The sequence below is a fragment of the Trachemys scripta genome, chromosome 17 (assembly GCF_013100865.1).
Source record: "Trachemys scripta elegans isolate TJP31775 chromosome 17, CAS_Tse_1.0, whole genome shotgun sequence".
NCBI classification, from domain to species: Eukaryota; Metazoa; Chordata; order Testudines; family Emydidae; genus Trachemys; species Trachemys scripta.
This window is the reverse complement of record NC_048314.1, coordinates 15,252,249-15,271,132: the sequence shown is the minus strand read 5'-3', so window position 1 is coordinate 15,271,132 and position 18,884 is coordinate 15,252,249. Positions and strand designations below refer to the sequence as shown.

General features: G+C 40.6%; 1 protein-coding gene across 12 annotated transcripts in view; it reads right to left on the bottom strand.

Moving 5' to 3' along the window:
* FUBP3 (far upstream element binding protein 3) overlaps nt 1-18,086 on the bottom strand; it is a 56,830-nt gene extending 38,744 nt beyond the window's left edge. For 9 of the 12 annotated variants that reach the window (XM_034793532.1, XM_034793541.1, XM_034793540.1 and 6 more), the window contains exons 1-2: nt 17,949-18,086; nt 10,648-10,753 (exon numbers count right to left, since the gene is read on the bottom strand). In XM_034793532.1, coding sequence (XP_034649423.1) covers nt 10,648-10,753; nt 17,949-18,035 — 193 coding nt within the window. In that variant the 5' untranslated portion in view covers nt 18,036-18,086. Of the gene's footprint in view, nt 1-6,467; nt 6,610-10,647; nt 10,754-17,948 lie in introns of those variants that run through there. The other 3 variants (XM_034793535.1, XM_034793536.1, XM_034793539.1) reach the window with 1 other exon arrangement.
* Nucleotides 18,087-18,884: the final 798 nt, after the last annotated feature.

The window sequence follows — 18,884 nt, the reverse complement described above, 5'->3', positions numbered from 1 at the left end:
GTATTTTTTCCCCAAATACTTCTCCCTCCTCAAGTCAGTCACTAGTTTTCTTCCTAACGAAGCCTTAAAAGAACTGCAACCAGAGGGGAGGTCTGCCGTTCTTCCACTCATTAAGTGTTATTACAATTCCTTTTAAGTGCTCATTACTGCAAATAAAACATTTGCATCTTTAAGGATCACTGAAATGAGGGAAGAGGAGATTGGATTCTGACCGTCACAGAACCTTCTGACTCTTGGTCTCAGTTCCCCATCCCGGTTTTGCAGATAATAACCTTTCACCCTTTGTTCTAGTCTATTTTGATTGGAAGTTCTGAGACAAGGATCATCCTCTACTATGTGTTTGTACAGCACTTAAACGGGGCCATGATCTTGGTTGGGATCTCTAGGCACTACTCTAATACAAATAATATCTCAGGGGGGAGGGCTAGCTCAGTGGTTTGAGTATTGGCCTGCTAAACCCAGGGTTGTGAGTTCAATCCTTGAGGGGGGCCACCTAGGGATCTTGGGCAAAAAATCAGTACTTGGTCCTGCTAGTGAAGGCAGGGGGCTGGACTCGATGACTTTTCGGGGTCCCTTCCAGTTCTATGAGATAGATATATCTCCATATATTATTATAAACATTATATTTGCTTTGCCACATGAAGTCACAAACATTTTGGGGGGGTGGGAGATATCTCTAGGATTCTTCCCCATCTCCTCCTGCCAACGCTCTTTGCCCCAGAATAACAGCAGTCCTCTACCTGAAGGCTGAGCACTGGTTCTAAATCCTATGTCACTAAAGAATACAAGACAATTCCTCAAAGGCCTGACTGGACTTAAAATGGAGGTGACAAAGTTCAGGGTCTGATCTTCAATTTCTGAAACTCAAAATGCTGCTACTAGACAAGTTCCCCTCTTCCTTTGAAAAAGCAACCTTATTTTTAAAAAAGGTGTTTTGTGCTGTAAAATGGTTAAATTGTGCCATTAGTTAGAAATATTCTTGCACCACAACAGTAGCAGCCAATAGAATATGGGGACTGAGTCATGAGAGCTGGATTCTATTGTCAACTACATGCAACCAAGACAGTATATCTATGCAACTCAGTCCCTGTCTACACAGTGCGGCAGAGCACTTAAAGTGTTGCACTCTAATTCCCTGTATAGGCCCTGCTGATACGCTCTAAAGGCACCTAATGCATGTTGATGTAGTCCTGTTTGAAACAGCTCTATATGTTCACATGCATGAAGAATCTTTTCAAGCATGTCAGTAGGGGGTCTACACTTTAGAGCACTCTACGATTTACACCCCTCCTGTGCGCATTCCTCATCACTAAAATGGAGATAACCCACCTCTGCAAAGAGCTTCTAGATCTTTTGAAGAGAGGTGCTATGTAAGTGCACGTAAATTAAATAGAAGTTACAGTGTGGGTATTCGTGCCAAAAAAGCCAGTTTTGCCCAACTGTGCTACCAGTTCTCAGTTAGACCCCCACTGTCCAAGCCCTGTGTGTGAAGAAAAGCATGCACCCATTTCAGACTACTTCGCAGAGAAAGGAAATAATGAAACTGAAAATCACCCGTTTCAGGCTCCATTTCCGACCCACAGCCTAGGTCAGTGCAGCCAATTTTAGTAGCTCTAAATTGTAGAGTTTGGGGGTGTGGGGGGGGGGGGGGGGGGAGAGAGGGGGACTTATGCACTGTGTTTTCCAATACTATGACAAATCTCTTCCCTCAGAAAAGGCTATAAAAGCAACAGAACTTATGACCAATGCATTACCACCATTTGTGGCAGAGACAATTTCATACTCTCATCACTCAGCAGTGCTGACAGTCATTTACAGAACCGTACAGGTATGAGTTAAGATTTCCTAGACCCTGGCAGTTCATTCCCACATTCAGCTGTTGGAAAACTGGATTCAGAGAATATGCAAGAGTAGTAAGAAAGAACAAAAGTAATTTTGCAAAAAGCACAAAAAAGTTATGTGGGGAAGCTGTAGTGGAGAGGACTGCATCCAGCCATGAACATGCAGCATAAAGAGAACAATGAGCCAGGCTATTTTTTACTACTGGCTTTGTTTTGATACTTACCAGAGGGGTTTAAACATGTGTTGGATTTTGGAAGGGATGGTTATGAAAGTCATCTGAAAAGCCCCTTTGTGCTGATGTTTCCAAACTGTGGTCCATGGACCACTGGTGCTGTGCTGAAAACTGGCTGGTCACACAGCACTGGCTATCCTTGTTTCCAGCTACTGATTATTAAAAATATAACATACTTTCCCAATATTACTTTTCCATAGACATGATTATTGAAGAGGTCTCAGGGATATTATGCAGTTGTAGATGGGAAGGGATGTGGTCCACACAGTCTTAGTAGGGAGAGAGCGGATCATTTATAAACATCTGTAAATCATGGACTACCAAAAAATTGACCACCTTTGTCTTAAATGTCTCTATTTAAAACTCAGTGGGAGTTCTGTGAAGAGGTTTACTAGACTGGGCTCCTAGTTTGCTGCAGTAATACAATTTTCTCATCCTACAGTTAAAGAGAGGGCATTCACTGGGATAATCATATTTCTGTTTAAGATTTACTTACTACAAGTAAAACCTAAGATTACTAACACTGAAATAATAAATTTATTTCCTCCCCCCCTTCCATCCCTACAAGTTTGATGACAGTGAATTTTACAGCTTTTGCATGTGGTCACTTATTTTTTATCCCTGCACAGTCAATTTCCATTTTGTTTGCATGGTGTTACACAGCAGAGTATTTTTTTAAAAAGGACATTTTGACTGTAAAACCACAAAGATATACAAGGGGATCAAGGACAAATAAAGTACATTCAACTTTAAGAAAGCTAGAGACCAGATTTCAAGCACAGCAGTCCATTAAAGTACAGAGTAATATCTGTATTTCTATCCACTGTATGCAGACAAAGTCTACATGTACAAAATCCACCAGAGAGTACAGCACCTCTAAAAGGTTCTGCTTGGAAACCAAACAATGCCTGCTATAAGGAAGCATCTATATGAATGAGGAACTTACAATGCAATTGAAAGGAACTGCAATGAATCAGCAAGCTCATTACAGAAGCTGAATTTGTGCTGCTGAGGTTATTTAACAGCACTTAACCAAAATTTGGAGGCATTCATGATTTGCCGGTAGAACTTCACGGTGGGCTTAAATTTACAAGTACAAGGTCTGACGATTATATAAATATATATAAATAAATAAAAGGGCTGTCAAGTGATTTAAAAAATTAATAGCGATTAATCGCACTGTTAAACATTAGAATACCATTTATTTAAATATTTTTGGGTGTTTTCCACACTCAAATATATCAATTTCAGTTATAACAGAATACAAAGTGTACAGTGCTCACTTTATATTTATTTTTGATTACAAATATTTGCACAGTAAAAAACAAAAGAAAAAGTATTTTTTAATTCACAAAGTTCTGTAGTGCAATCTCTTTAGCATGAAAGTTGAACTTACAAATGTAGAATTATGTACAAAAAATAACTGCATTCAAAAATAAAACAATGTAAAACTTTAGAGCCTACAAGTCCACTCAGTCCTACTTCTTGTTCAGCCAATTGCTCAGACAAACAAGTTTGTTTACATTTGTAGGAGCTAATGTTGCCTGCTTCTTGTTTACAATGCCACCTGAAAGTGAGAACAGGCGTTCTCATGGCACTGTTGTTGCCAGCGTTGCAAGGTATTTACGTGCCAGATGCAGTAAAGACTCATATGTCCCTTCATGCTTCAACCACCATTCCAGAGGACATGCGTCCATGCCGATGATGGGTTCTCCTCGATAACTATCCAAAGCAGAGCGGCCCGACGCATGTTCATTTTCATCATCTGAGTCAGGTGCCACCAGCAGAAGATTGATTTTCTTTTTAGGTGATTTGGGTTCTGTAGTTTCCACATCTGAGCGTTGTTCTTTTAAGACTTCGGAAAGCATGCTCCACAACTCGCCCCTCTCAGATTTTGGAAGGCACTTACCTTGGGTCGAGTGCTGTAGTTATCTTTAGAAATTTTACATTGGTAACAACTTTGCATTTTGTCAAATCTACAGTGAAAGAGTTCTTATAACGAATATGTGCCGAGTCATCACCACAGACTGCTATTACATGAAATATATGGCAGAATGCGGGTAAAACAGAGCAGGAGACGACAATTCTCCCCAAGGAATGCAGTCACAAATTTAATTAATGCATTTTTTTTTTTTAAATGAGCGTCGTCAGCATGGAAGCACGTCCTCTGGAATGGTGGCCGAAGCATGAAGGGGCATATGATTGTTTAGCATATCTGGCATGTAAATACCTTGCAATGCCTGCTACACAAGTGTCTTGCGAACACATGTTTTCACTTTCAGGTGATGTTGTAAATAAGTGGGCAGCATTATCTCCCATAAATGTAAACAAACTTAATTTGTCTGAGCAATTGGCTGAACAAGAAGTAGGACCTAGTGGACTTGTGGGCTCTAAAGTTTTACATTGTTTTGTTTTTGAATGCAGGTTTTTTTTGTACATAATTCTACATCTGTAAGTTCAACTTTCATGTTAAAGAGATTGCACTACAGTACTTGTACTGAGTGAATTTTAAAATACTATTTGGTTTTTTACAGTGAAAATATTTGTAATAAAAATGAATATGAAGTGAGCACTGTACACTTTGTATTCTGCACTATAGTTGAAATCAATATATTTGAAAATGTAGAAAAAATCCACAAATATTTAATAAATTTCTATTGGTATTTATTGTTTAAAAATGCGATTCATTTTTTTAATCACTTAATTTTTTGAGTTAATTGTGTGAGTTAACTGCGATTAATCAACAGCCCTAATATATACGAAATTCTAAAAGTGCTTTGGCCATTTATGTATTAAGAGTTCCCATAGAACCAAATACATCTGTTTCAGATGCCATTTTGCACTTTTCAATTCTGATTTAGATTTTAATAAAGGCAAGAACTGCCATACTGGACCAAATCTAGTCCAGTATCTAGACTGACAGCAGCCACTTCAAGATGCTGAAAGGAGGTCCAACAACCCCAACAAAATCTTGGCAATGGTTAGGCTGCTTGTGTGCGGAGCCCACTGCCTATTGTACCTGTATTGGCTCATTGTACTCCCCTGTCTGTATCCCTCTGTCGTCTCTTGTTCTATATTTAGACTATAGGCTCTTTCGGGTAGGGACTGTCTTTGTTCTGTATTTGTACAGCACCAAACACAATGGAGTCTTGGTCCATGGCTGGGGCTCCTAGGTGCTACAATTATACAAATACGTAATAATGTAATAGGCAGTTATTGAACAACCTGCCCCATGAAAAGTTTCTTTCTACCCCTCAGTAGTGAGAGATCAGCCTCTGTCCTGAAGTGAGGAGGTATACCTGACGTTTTTCCTTTAAGCTTTACTAATGCTGGATGTTCTTGCTATCCACATAATACTTAAACCTTAACTGAAGTCTGATAAGCCTTTGGCAGTGACTATATTTTTTGGCAATTAATTCTCTGGGTTCATTATATGAGCACAGTATTCCGGGGTGGCCATATTATTGGTTTATAGAATAGGATAATGTTTACTATTATTCTCCATCCCACTCCTTAGACAGCCTAACAGTTTTCTTTTTTGACCATTGCTGCACACTAAGTGGAGGTCTTCACTGAGCGGTCCATAAGGATGCCCAGCTTTTCCTCAGTTGTTACAGCTGATTTAGAACCGAGTCAGATGTACGAGTAGTTAAAATTATTCCATCTAATGTGCAATACTTTGCACACTTAAACAAGTCAGGCAATTTTTCAATATGCTCTTTCATTAGTTTTTGGTATCGGGATAACATGTTCTAATGAAAAGCTCCCTCACTCCTACCCAACTGCTATCTGGTTTGCTTTCTTTCTAAAATGGAGCACTTTAATGGATCCTATCTCCATCATAATCAGGTCTACTGGGATCTTAAGAAGTGAGGGAGGAATATCTGAGGCTTTACTTCCTACACTCACAAGAGGCCAACATCTTTCCCACTTCTGAAGCACCCACCACTAATGAAAATTTGCTTCAGCTGAGACCATCACCAGATGCTGGAAATGGAACAGCCAGCCTCCCTATCTACCATTATAAAGCATTCGATTACTGCTAAGCTTAGATGTTCAGTGGCAAGTATTATTTTACTTGAATTACAGACAGGCTCCAGGCTTTTCTACAAGCCTGGAATTTGTTTTCAAAAGCCTATCAGAAATATCCTTACTTAAGCAGACATCGCCATGTTGTTGGGGAACTGTTCCTCCTTCATAATTATTGAAGTGACTATCAGTTTCGGTCTAGTTACATGTGAATTAAAAATATTTCATTGGAACCTGACATAACTGAGCTCAGTTTTGCATAATATCTTGTTATTTAACAATGCATGCAACAACAAGTTAAAATCAAAGGTAGGATACTTTAATAAAAGGCATGGCAAAAAAGTGCCAGAGGGAAATTTCTTACTTGCCAAATACAGACTAGGTGATTGTGCAACATGCAGGAATTTCCAGTCCAGAGACTGATAAAGTGTGTGCCCCATGGTAGAGAGGGATTCATTCTTCTCTTTTCCCCTCCCCAATGCAACTGGTCTGTTAATTTCTTCATTCTAAGGGCATAAATACATGCCACAATCTTATTTTGGCAGATTAGTGAAGCAAGTAAACATGCAGAATTTATTACTACTATACGACTGATATTTACTTAAGGGTAAGAAGATTAAAGTCAAGTTTGTATAAAAAAGCTTATGTGAAAACAATCATCCCTCACACTTAAATGTAATAAGCTTGACTATTCATTGCCATTTCCACTTCAGAGACGCTAAATGCAAGGAAGACAAGGTTGTTGTAGAGAAGCTAAATGAATTTTCTGCATTGTCTTCACTATAGAGGATGGGAGCGAGATTCCCACACTTGAGCCATTCTTTGTAGAGGACAAATCTAAGGAACTGTCCCAGATTGAGGTGGTTTTGAAACACGTGGATAAATTAAACAATAAGTCACCAGGACCAAAGGGTATTCACCCAAAAGTTCTGAAGGAACTCAAATATGAAACTGCAGAACTACTAACTGTGGTATGTAACCTATTGCTTAAAATCAGCCTCTGTATCAGATGACTAAAAGGATACCTAATGCTTTTTTTTTTTTTTTTAATAAATAAGGCTCCAGAGGCAATCCTAGCAGCTACGAGCAGGTAAGTGTAACTTCAGAACCAGAGAAATTGGTTGAAACTTTAGTAAAGAACAAAATTATCAGACATATACATAACCACAATATGTTGGGGAAGAGTCAACATAACTTTTGCAAAGGGAAATCATGCCTGACAATCTATTAGAATTATCTGAGGTGGTCAACAAGTATATGGACACGGGTGATCCAGTTTATATAGTGTACTTGAACTTTCAGAATGCCTTTGACAAGGTCCCACACCAAAGCCTCTTAAGCAAAGTAAGTAGTCATGGGATAAGAGGGAAAGTCCTCTCATGCAGCAGTAACTGGATAAGAGATAGGAAACAAAGGGTAGGAATAAACTGTCAGTTTTCACAATGGAGAGAGGTAAATAGCGTGGTCCCCCAAGGATCTGTACTGAGACCTGTGCTGCTCAACATATTCATAAGTGAGCTGGAAAAGAGGGTGAACAGTGAGGTGGCAAAATTTGCACAATTCAGAATTATTCAAGATAGTTAAGTCCAAACTGAGAGCAAGAAGTTAAAGGGTTCTCACAAAACCGGATGACTGGACAACAAAAATGGCAGATGAAATTCAATGCTGAGAAGTACAAAGCAATGCATATTGGAAAAATAAACCCAAACATACATACAAAATGATGGGTTCTAAATTAGTTGTTACAAGTCCAGAAAGAGTTCTTGGATAGTTCTCTGAAAACCATCTGCTTAATGTGAAGTGGCAATCAAAAAACTAATAGAATATTAGGATCCATTAGGAAATGGATAAATAAGACAGAAAATATCACAATGCCACTATATAAATCCATGGTATGCCACACCTTGAATTCTGCATGCAGTTCTGGTTGCCCATCTCTAAAAAGATTAGAATTGGAAAAGGTGCAGAGAAGGGCAACAAAAATGATTAGGAGTATGGAACAGCTTCCATATGAGGACAGATTAAAAAAACTGGGATTGCTCATCTTAGAAAAGACTAAGGGGCAATATGATATAGGTCTATAAAATTGTGACTGCTATGGAGAAAGTGAATAGGGAAGTGTTATTTACCCCTTCACATAACAGTAGAACCAAACATAAGAAAGTACTACTTATCACAGCGCCAAAAGTGATGTCTTGAAGGCCAAAAGTATAACTGGGTTCAAAAAAGAAATATATAAATTCGTGGTGAATAGGTCCATTAATGGCTATTAGCCAAGATGGTCAGGAATGCAATTTCATAACCATATATCCCTAAGCCTCTGACTGCCAGAAGTTGAGACTGGACAACATGGGATGGATCACTGCATCTATTCATTCCCTCTCAAGCATCTGGAAGTGGCCACTGTCGGAAGGCAAGATATTGGGCTAGATGGACCATTAGTCTGATCCAGTATGGCTGTTCTTACGTTCACTGCAGTCAATAAAATATTTTTCAACTCTCACTGGAAGAAGTGTTAGGCCCTATCACTGAGTACTGTAGTGAGCATAATTCTGGAATGGAGGAAAACTCCAGAAACACCCTCATTAGAGATGTATGCCCATAATCATACATTTGTTTTTGTTGAATTTCAGAGGAAATGAAGCACAGAACCACTGGAAAGGAAAGAGGTGCTATTACAGCTCTAACTGGATCAAAATGAATGTCCTAAGCACTTATGGTCTAGTCAAACACAAAGTTTTGGTTAGTCTAGTAAGGCAACTAGTAACACTCTGAAGAGGCTCATTTTGGTTTCGAAAGAGCATCAGGTTTGAACAGTTCACTCGTTAAGCTGGTAACACAGTTTTGCCATACAGAAGACCAGGATATGGAGAATTAGAACAGGCTTTTCGCTCTCATAGCAGGGCATTGGAAGCACTGAAAAAATGATGCTTTAGTTCAGATGGAAGGGGGCTGGTCTCACAGGAACACACTCCTTCCTCCAACAACCATATATATGTGTGTGTATGCACGCACAAGAGGAAATATCCCACTGAACTGAATAGGAAGCAAGTGGCAGCTCTCCTTTTGGACACACATGGCTGATATGGAGGAAGGAGTGGGTTAAGGGAAATTTTCTGACAGCTGAGACAACAGCAGGCCAGGAACTTCTCTCCCATGCCCCAGAATGATTCCTCAGAAGGAAGAGACAGTCCACCTATCTTATCAGCACCCTGCCACCTCCATTTCCCAAGGCAATTAAGAATTAATAGAGATGAGAGGGATTTTTCCTTCCACAGGTGAAACCCTAAGCCGAGACCTTGTTGGCCTGCCTGAATCCCTCCCCAGTGCTGCTCTGGTGTTGCCCCCACATTAGAGCATTACCCCAATCACAAAAAAAAAAATCCAGTGACTAAAAGTTAATCTACATTTAAAGAGAGAAAGTTATGGTTATATGCAAAATTTCAAAGTCTGAACAGAATATTTGCAGAAAAGAATCACCTGGCAATAAAAACCGGAACCATAAGTAGTAGTATTCTAATCTGATGAGGAAAAGGAGACCACAGCCCCTTTGATACAACCGCCGCAACAAAGAAGTGAGAGCTTTTTGGTGCTGTAAAGCAGCAGGTAATAAAACACACTGTTCCAAGAGCAGTGCACAACTGATGACAGATTCATATGGACACATGCATCCATTTTGACTTCTGTAGCATCAGAAACACAGGAAAAATTAACAAAAGTCAAACTACCAGCCAGGAAAACATTTTTAGTGATTCACAAGGATATTTCAAATAATGGAATATTAATAAAATATAGGGATCAGACAAGGTGGTCTATCTAGTCTAGTATTTTGACTCAAACCATGGCCACCACCAGATGCATCAGAGAAAGGGTTAAGAAATACTGTAATGGATAAATATGGAATAATCTTCCCACTAGGAATTAGGAAGAAATTGCTTTGAGCAGGGCGTTCCTGCTTTGAGCAGGGGGTTGGACTAGATGACCTCCCTAGGTCCCTTTCAACCCTGATATTCTATGATCCCCATCAGTTTCCTCTCTTAAAGTCTCTCTTTAAAACTTGTGCTGAGATGCATACATAATCAGCTGTCGTGCTGTGACTGGTGCTCATTACACTTGTTATAATCATCTCATGGCTACCACGTGCTATCACCTACCTGTCGTTTACTGTTTTATTTGTAGACTATAAGCAATTTCAGGCAGGAACTGTCTTTTTGTTATGTGTACATAGTCCCCAACACAATGGTGCCTCATTTACAATACAAATATTAAATAATTCTATGACTTAGCGACATCTCTCTAAAAACTAGTAAGTTGATAATATTCCTAGTAGAGTGTATCATTTTGTCAGCTGAAAATATGAGTGTCGTACTATCTGAGCAAGACTAAACAGCACAGGAATTCTTATGTATAATCTCTACACACAAAATTATCCACTAACTAATCTCGGCTATTTCTATTACAAATGCAAAACTGATCCATGTCCACAAATAACATTCCTGAATGCTATCTCTGAAATACCTATTGTCAAAAAATAGCCAGCTTACCTCCATCATCCAGGGGCCTTTTTTGTACTCCATAACCATAGACAGAGGGGTCCACCAGTGGCGCGGTATTATTCAAGTGAGGAATATCTCCAATTTTAGCAGCAATCTGTTGAAGCAGATTTTTTTTTTAAATTAGCATACATGAAATGTCAGCCTAGCAACTGAATTCTTTGGTCCTTGCTGTCCACTAGACCACTTTCTCCTGTTACTATTTTGTCTTTTTTAGCCACTAAAATCAGGGCTTTCATGGTGCAAAGATGGGAAAAAAATGCAATTTACTTTGCCAGTTATCAGAAGTAAGCAAAACCAGTTATTTCTATTTCAATAAGTTCTCCTTTGCCCAGCTTTGTTTCCTGTACGATGTCATAGACATTTATTTAAATATCAGATGTTATTAATAGAGGATGGTCCAGTAGTTAGGGTGCTAGCCTGGGACTCGGCAGCCCAATTCCGTGCTCTGCAACAGACTTCCTGTATGATGTCAAGTCAGTCACTTGTCTCTCTGTGCCTCATTTCCTCGTCTGTAAAATGGGAATAGTAGCACTTCTTAAATCACAGGGGTGTTACAAGGATAACTACATTAAAGACTATGAGGTGTGCAGATACCATAGCAATGGGGCCAGACAAGTAACTCAAATAAAACATAGGGACACCAAGACACTACCCTAGTTTTTTAAAAAGGGATTTTTGTTAATAAGAGCAGCATAAAGTACATGAAATGATGCTTTATGCAAAACCTGACGAATGTTCAGAGAAGTATCGTATTCTATATTGTTCCCCTCATTCTTTTCCATGAAAAAATATTTCAACAGGCTCTGTATTAGGAGTTTGATGGAGGATTTAGTTCAGAAGGAGAATAAGTAGCAGAAACAATCAATTATTTCCATACAATCAGTTCTGATATCAGAATATTACTAATCGGGATTTCAGTAGAGAATAAGCAACAGGAACAAATTTAAAATATCTTTTTGCACAGATGTTCTTCATAATGAAGGGAAGAGAGATGGAAAAATATAACCAAAGGTGTTTCTAAAATGTAGCTTTCCTTGCAACAACTGACATATCTACAAGGGTTCAAGTTGCTGACACTACCAACGGCTGCAGAAAAAAAGCTTGGTCGTCCAAAATTCAGGATCTGCAGTTAGTAAAGTAGAAAGCTCTTTGTAACATGGATTTCTATTACACTAAGACACTGCTTTTCAGTTCGCTCTAAACAAACAAAAAAATACCACACATACATCATTTGTACTACTGATAGTGAATGAAAATGGCCTTCGATTGTCTTTAGTCCGCCCCCGCCCTTTAAAAAAAAATATTAATAGTATCAAGAATGCAAGTTCCAAAAGAAGTTCTTGATTTCCCTCTTTTTCCTATTGTATTTTCGTAATCTCAATGGGGTGCACTTGCATGCACACCTGGAAATTAACACAGGCAGCTGAAACCCACGTTGAATCTTTTCTAGAACAAAAGAACCCTCTTTCACTGAAGAGGAAGGGGTGGTCAGTCTTAGGGCCGGTCTAGGTTTTTTTTTTTTTAATATATGGAATAATGCAGCACCACATAATGCAGCAATTAGAGAGACTGAAACCAAACAACTCAGGCATGGTTTATGTGTGTCACCCAAAACCACTGGCTTCATGTAAATACAATTTAGGGGTCATTAATATGTACTGTCCACCTCCCCACACATGTGCAGTGTCTCGGTTGCCTTCTTATGTAACTTGTCATATTCCACACCATGACATGTTTCTGGCCCTCCTCCCATCTGCTATCCCTCGCTTGGTTGCTTTATTAAAGCTATCTACATTTCAAATACCACTTCAATACTGAAAAATAAAGATTAACATAAGTTTTTGGAATCTACTAACAGCCCCTATGTAGTAATTTATAATCCACAGATCTGCAATAGACTGGGTCTGCCAGCCCTAACATACTGTGACACGTTACTGATATGTTTTAACAGGTTCATTGAAAATAGTCTCCCATTTTAACAGTTATTTTGTTCAATTCTCACCCCCCCACCCCCAATTTCCACAACTGAATTTATACTTTAAATAGTTCATTTGGTCCAAATCCTGCCCTTGGCTACACCTGTGCTGTTTCCCAACCACCCTGCTAAGAGTAAAAAATATACAATTAGGGCAGAATTTGGCCCCCAGAAAGTAGACTAAAATTCAAAGTCAGCATTTTCACAATGCACAATTATTTCAAGCTGGTCAAGGCTTATGAAAATGTTAAAGATATATTTTAAAAAAACGCTGTTGGATTATACAGGGACCACTGACCAATTCATTACCACAGGAGAAAAAAAAAATCAGAAACTACAAAGTAAAGTTGGCAAACATTTAGAATAGAAGCAGCAGTTACATTATGTAATAATTTCTCTTGTTTAAGTTACAAAAGGAGCCTCGTTTATTACTACAGGTTCTGCAGGAAGATAAATGAAGCATGCTGAAGCTAGGAAATTAACAAAAGCATGCAGCCCTAGCCCTTATCTGACTGGGTGACCTTGAGTAATGTAGTGCTAGCTACTGCGTTTACCCCTCTAGACGTCATTCTCCATTCCCCCTATATAAAAGCCTTTTTTCAGTTTAATTCTAAAGTGTGTTGTAGAAACATCACTAAAGCAGAAATTATTTCTGTGATTGTCACACTTTTGGGATTTGGCTGGCCATTCAAAACCTGAGCTACACATTTGCAGAGGTACAGTCATGGAAAAAAGTGATAGTTGTACGTGCTTTACTATTTACAATGAAGATACAAAATGAAGTTATTTTTTTAAATTGAAGTATTCCTAGTAGTTAGGGAGGCATATGACCTGGTACCTTTTAGACTTCTGTCCATTTATACCTCTGGTGCATTCTTCTTTTACAATAGTGTTTAAGGATTTAAAATCCATTCATGTGCAGAAGATGAAAGTTTCAACGGCAAGTGTGGTAGGACCTAAACCATCAACTTCTACAGAATTTAGTCTAAGTTTCTAGTTTATGGATACAAAAAGATAATCTTTCAGATGTTAACACAATACAGGTCAGTGAAGTATTAGCGCCCTGAGTCTTCAAACAGCTCCAGTGCCTCCGCTGCTGCTCATGTTTGTCAAGCAGAATACTGAAGGTAATGTGATTTGCTTCAGTTTCTCAACTGCTATCCAGAACCCTGTGAGGAGTGGTGAAAATGTCCAGAACCATATAAATTTTGTTTTGCCTAATTGGGAAAACTAGCTGCAGCAGCAAAGACCAGCTATTAATTTATTCAAAGAGAATCCAAGAGAGAAGCTAAGGGGAGGGAGTGAAGGGGGGAGGAGGAGAAAGGGAGATGTAAAATAGCTGACACCTTCCTTCCCCTTCCCCACCCCTAGGAGTCCAGAAAAGGGACAAAGAGGCAGATAAGTATCTCGCTTCCAAAGGAGTGGTTGGAGTGTTTCTCCCCCCCCTTTTTTTTTTTTTAAATAAAAAAGGAGACCTACAGGGTAGAACCTGATATGAAAGATGGAGTTTACACACAGGGCCCTGATGGGACCATGATAAAAATCGCAGCACCTAAGGTTGGCAGGACACGGGCTTACCAGCCCATTACCCATCACATCAACGATGGGGTGGCCAACATTATCTTTTGTGTCTTCCTCTAGATAGTTAATGTAAACCTCTGGCTAGTAAGTATCTGGCTAATTTCTCAAATTTAGATTCTTATGATGAAATCTTACAATGCAAATCACTTCACAGCAAAAGTGCCGTGTGTATAAATATAAATAAATAAATTAATTAATGGAGATATCCTATCTCCTAGAACTGGAAGGGACCTTGAAAGGTCATTGAGTCCAGCCCCCTGCCTTCACTAGCAGGACCAAGTACTGATTTTGCTCCAGATCCTTAAGTGTCCCCCTCAAGGATTGAACTCACAACCCTGGGTTTAGAAGGCCAATGCTCAAACGACTGAGCTATCCCTCCCCCCTGTATGTGGAGAGGGGACTAGCACCATACAAACAAGAATGATTTATCACAAGGTGAGACTGTTAAGGAGGGGAAGGGAATGAATCAATTTGTTAATACAAGTTATATTACTTAAAGGAGTAATACAAATGTTCTAACACACAAAAGCAATACAATTCCAAATTACAATATCAGCAGCCTCCCTATGTAGGCTGGCTACTGCATATATGTCAGTCTGCTAATACACTAATCAGATTCCCTATGGAAGGGGAGGTGGGGAGAGAAACATGTGTCTCAAAGCTTTGACACTATTACGATTAAAAAAAAAAAAAAAAGAGGGTTCACCTAGGACAATCCAATAAAGACATAACTCATTTCTTTGAAAGGTCCTACAGACTTCTGTGGTTGCTAGCTCATTTCACAATGTCTAAGCATGCAGTTACTGTGGCTGATCATCCTGTAGGTCTACTGGCCTGAATATTTAGTTACCCTCCCAATACTGATGGTTCGACCCAGATTTACAATACCCATATGAGAAGTGAAAGTGGACCTCCAGCACATTTAGATTAACAGTCATATATGCAGCTTTAGCTCAAAATTGATTCAAAACCACAAGAGGGGCATTTACATCAATAACCTGTAGCAGCTTTAGGGTTTGCATGATTTTAAGTGAACACAGCTCATAAAAAGGTACCATATTGCTGAAAGCCGCTCTCCCCTCAATGACATCTGCCTACAGAAGAAGTATGGCATGGACAAGTACTGTGCAAACTTTCTTATTTTCAACCAAAATCTTAGTCACCATCTTTAGGGACAAGACAGCAGAATCTGTCTCTATATCCCGTTCAACAAGAATGCCAGAGGTGCGAACTGTGAAAGTTGGATTTGTGAGGCACACAATTGCCCACTAGGAAGTGAACCAAGACCACCTTATTTCATATTGGTCACTGAGACCTCAGTGACAAGGATTTAGTCACATCACACCTGGGCACGAGCCAAACTACTTGTACTCAATTACTAAATTCCCTTCACAGCTATTAAGATAGTGAACTTGATCTTAGGATCTATTGTTTTGCCTAAAATGAACAACTCTCCTCCCTCCCCCAAACCATACTGAACAAAGCTGTCAAGCCAGACAGCATACAATCATCTTACAGAATAGCAGATCAATGACTCAACTACCAAAACTTGGGGGAGCCCACATTTATCAGAGAAATTTATTTTCATTGATAAAGGCCTGTAAAGCATACTGTTTCTAGGACACTTCATTTGAAGCAGATGGCTTTGAAGACTTTAAAAGCTTAGACTAGAGTAACTCAGTACATTCTGGGCCTAGGGATACCAATTTATTCATTCCCCTATAAAAGGTAAAGAAAAGCCAATTTACAATGAATGTAGTTTAATGCTCCATTTTCTCTGGGTACGAGCGTGTGGAACAATCCTACCATAACCCACAAATCTGACAGAGCAGCCATACAGGATAGATAAGCAATCAACTTTCACTAATATACAAGGGTCAATACAGTCACAGAAATTCCCCCTTTACATTTAACTTGTTATTGATCCAGTGAATGGTGCATTTCAATATGAGTTCAGTATGTTTCCAATGCAGTACTCAGTTTCCTTTCAAAAAGGCACAAATGATCAGCAAATAATGGAAACTTTTCTTCTACCTGAGCGGGCTGTCCAAGATAAAGTCCATCTATTACTTAAGAACAGGCAGAAAACACTCTCAAATACTCAAAATGAATTTTTGCAGCTGGAGGCCTTCAGTAAGAGGTCCAGATTATGACATACGTCTACGATATTTCCCAATACAACAGCCTCTAAAGGTTAACAATCTGATGCTAACAGGAAGACTCAGACATCAGCGTACAGTCAAGTCGACACAGCTGTAGTAGCCACTGAAAAATCTGATTTGCAGCCTTGTCTGGGTCACTGCAGATGAGAGCTACCTATTGCATATTGTAACATGACTAAGATGTGATGCTTTGGATCAACAGCTGAAAAGCAGTAAGTCGCAGATAATTTTTGTCTTTCTGAAAAAAGCAGATGATGTGCTACTTTGAACAGCCAGTGTCTTTGCACAATTCTCTGGAGACTAGATAAAAAAAATCAATATTCGCTACCATATTGGTTTATGACTGAGTTGTACAAAGTGGTGAGCCCTTTCATTTCATTAGAACAATAGCTCGAAAGGTTTTATGATCCAACTTATTTCTCCAGGAGCTGGGCAACAGGGAGATCTTTTCCCCCACCACCCCAGCAATACTGGAAAGTGACAGTGAGACAATACAGAATCTTCAAGACTTGCTTCTAGTAGTTAGCCATGTTATGTCCTGTTGGGATGTAAATAACCACAATGAACAAGTTGCATTTAACACCTGCGATAAATATGGAATGAGAAAGATGATGAATACACAGCAATGAATTTTGCACAACTAGCAAAACCCACGAGGCAGTGGCCGCTTGTCTCTGAAATCACTTTTCATAAACTTGCTAAGGAGCACCATAATTTCTCAGACACCCTAGATTTTACGCAAAAAAGTTGTTTGGATTTGAAACCCTCTCCACCAATCTTTGAATATTTTTGTTTTAGAATCACAGAAATTACGCTTTCCCACCTCTTCTGGGATGGACACTAACCCCTAATTATAAATACAGTATTTCCCCTATATTATAGTTTAAAGTGACTTGTCTTAAGTATCTTTAAAAAACAACAACGGGTGAATGCTTATTTCTAGTAATTTTGCCAAGGAAAATGTTGTAAAATAGTATTTCTTTACAAAATAGCCACTTTCTGTGTCATAAGCCCAACCACCGAACTGCAAAGTAACAATCTCTCCCAAAAGCCCCCAGAACCTGCACCTCCAGCTGTCTGACCTCCTTCAACCTTGCATCCACATAACCCCCTTAGGGGTCTATTTCCCCCCTCGCACCCAACACTCCCTAATTCCTACAGAGGGGAGCTGTTTTCAGAAGCACTCTGGTCTCCTGGGTGATGAAAGGCGCTGCACAGACACAAGGGCCGGGCGTTATTTTCCAGAGAGCAAGCTGGGCAGGTGGTGAACAAGGCCTGAGAGAGCCACGGGCCTAGACTCCCCAGCTCCCCACAAGCTCTACCCCAACGCTCCCCGCCCATGCAGGGTGCGCCTAGGGCGCCCGCCCATGCCATCCCCGCTCCCCCCTCGCAGGCCTCGCTCCAGCCCCCCGGGCCCTTCCCCAGAAGGAGGCCCAGGCCCCTGCGCCCCACACGCAGGCCGCTCCCCCCCTCTGCCCCACTAGCCACCTGGCCGGGCCGCCCCGCTCCCTCTCCCGCCCCGAGGCCTAGCAGCGGCTCCGAGGCCTCCTCCTGCGCCCGGGCTCCGTTACCTGGCGGACCCGGTGCAAAGCGTCGGCGAAGCCCTCGGGTTTAATCCCCACTGGAGCCGCGCTCTGCCCCTGCGCCAGCTCCGCCATTACACGCGCCAGCCACCCCCACCACTACCGCCACCGCCGCCGCTCCGTCCTGCCTGCCTCTTTCCGCCGCCTGGGCACCCGTACCCGGAAAAGGAAAGGGCCTAGACTTCCGCCGGAAACAGAGGGGGAAGGGAGGCTCAAGCCCAGCCGATAGGGGGCTTTCACAATGACGTAAGCACCCCGCCAGAACGAGGCTGCTTCCGGCGCGTGCACCCCTTGCTCGGCGACGGTGCTTCTCGTGCGCTGCTGGCTCCACATGGCTCCCTATGGGGAGAAGCATGGACCGAGCCCTGCACTACTAACCCATCGCACGGAGAGCCACTCGGCTCATTGCCCTCCCTTATTTATAGCATCGCTCATTAGCGTCTTAATTAATGATGATAGTCCTAGATAACATAGTCCTGCCATGAGTGCAGGGGACTGGACTAGAGGACCTCTCGAGGTCCCTTCCAGTCCTAGGAGTCATCAGTATATCACACACTTATACCAAGCCCCCAGGGATGGTTGCCCATGAAGTTTCCCAGCTTGCTAGTTTTGTCTGTGCAGCCCCTACCTCCCCCACACAAGGCCCAAAAATCATGTCTGAGTCCCCAGGGCATCAGAATGTGACACAGTGATGCCATGTGATTATTGCTGCTGTTCCATTATAAAGAAAAAACACCAACCCTAGACCAGTGTTTCTCAATTGGGTACACAGAGGTCTTCCAAGGGGTACATCAACTCATCTAGATATTTTCCTAGCTTTACAACAGGCTACATAAAAACCACTAGCAAAGTCAGTACAAACTAAAGTTTCATAGACAATGACTTACTTATATTGCTCTATATACTATACACTGAGATGTAAGT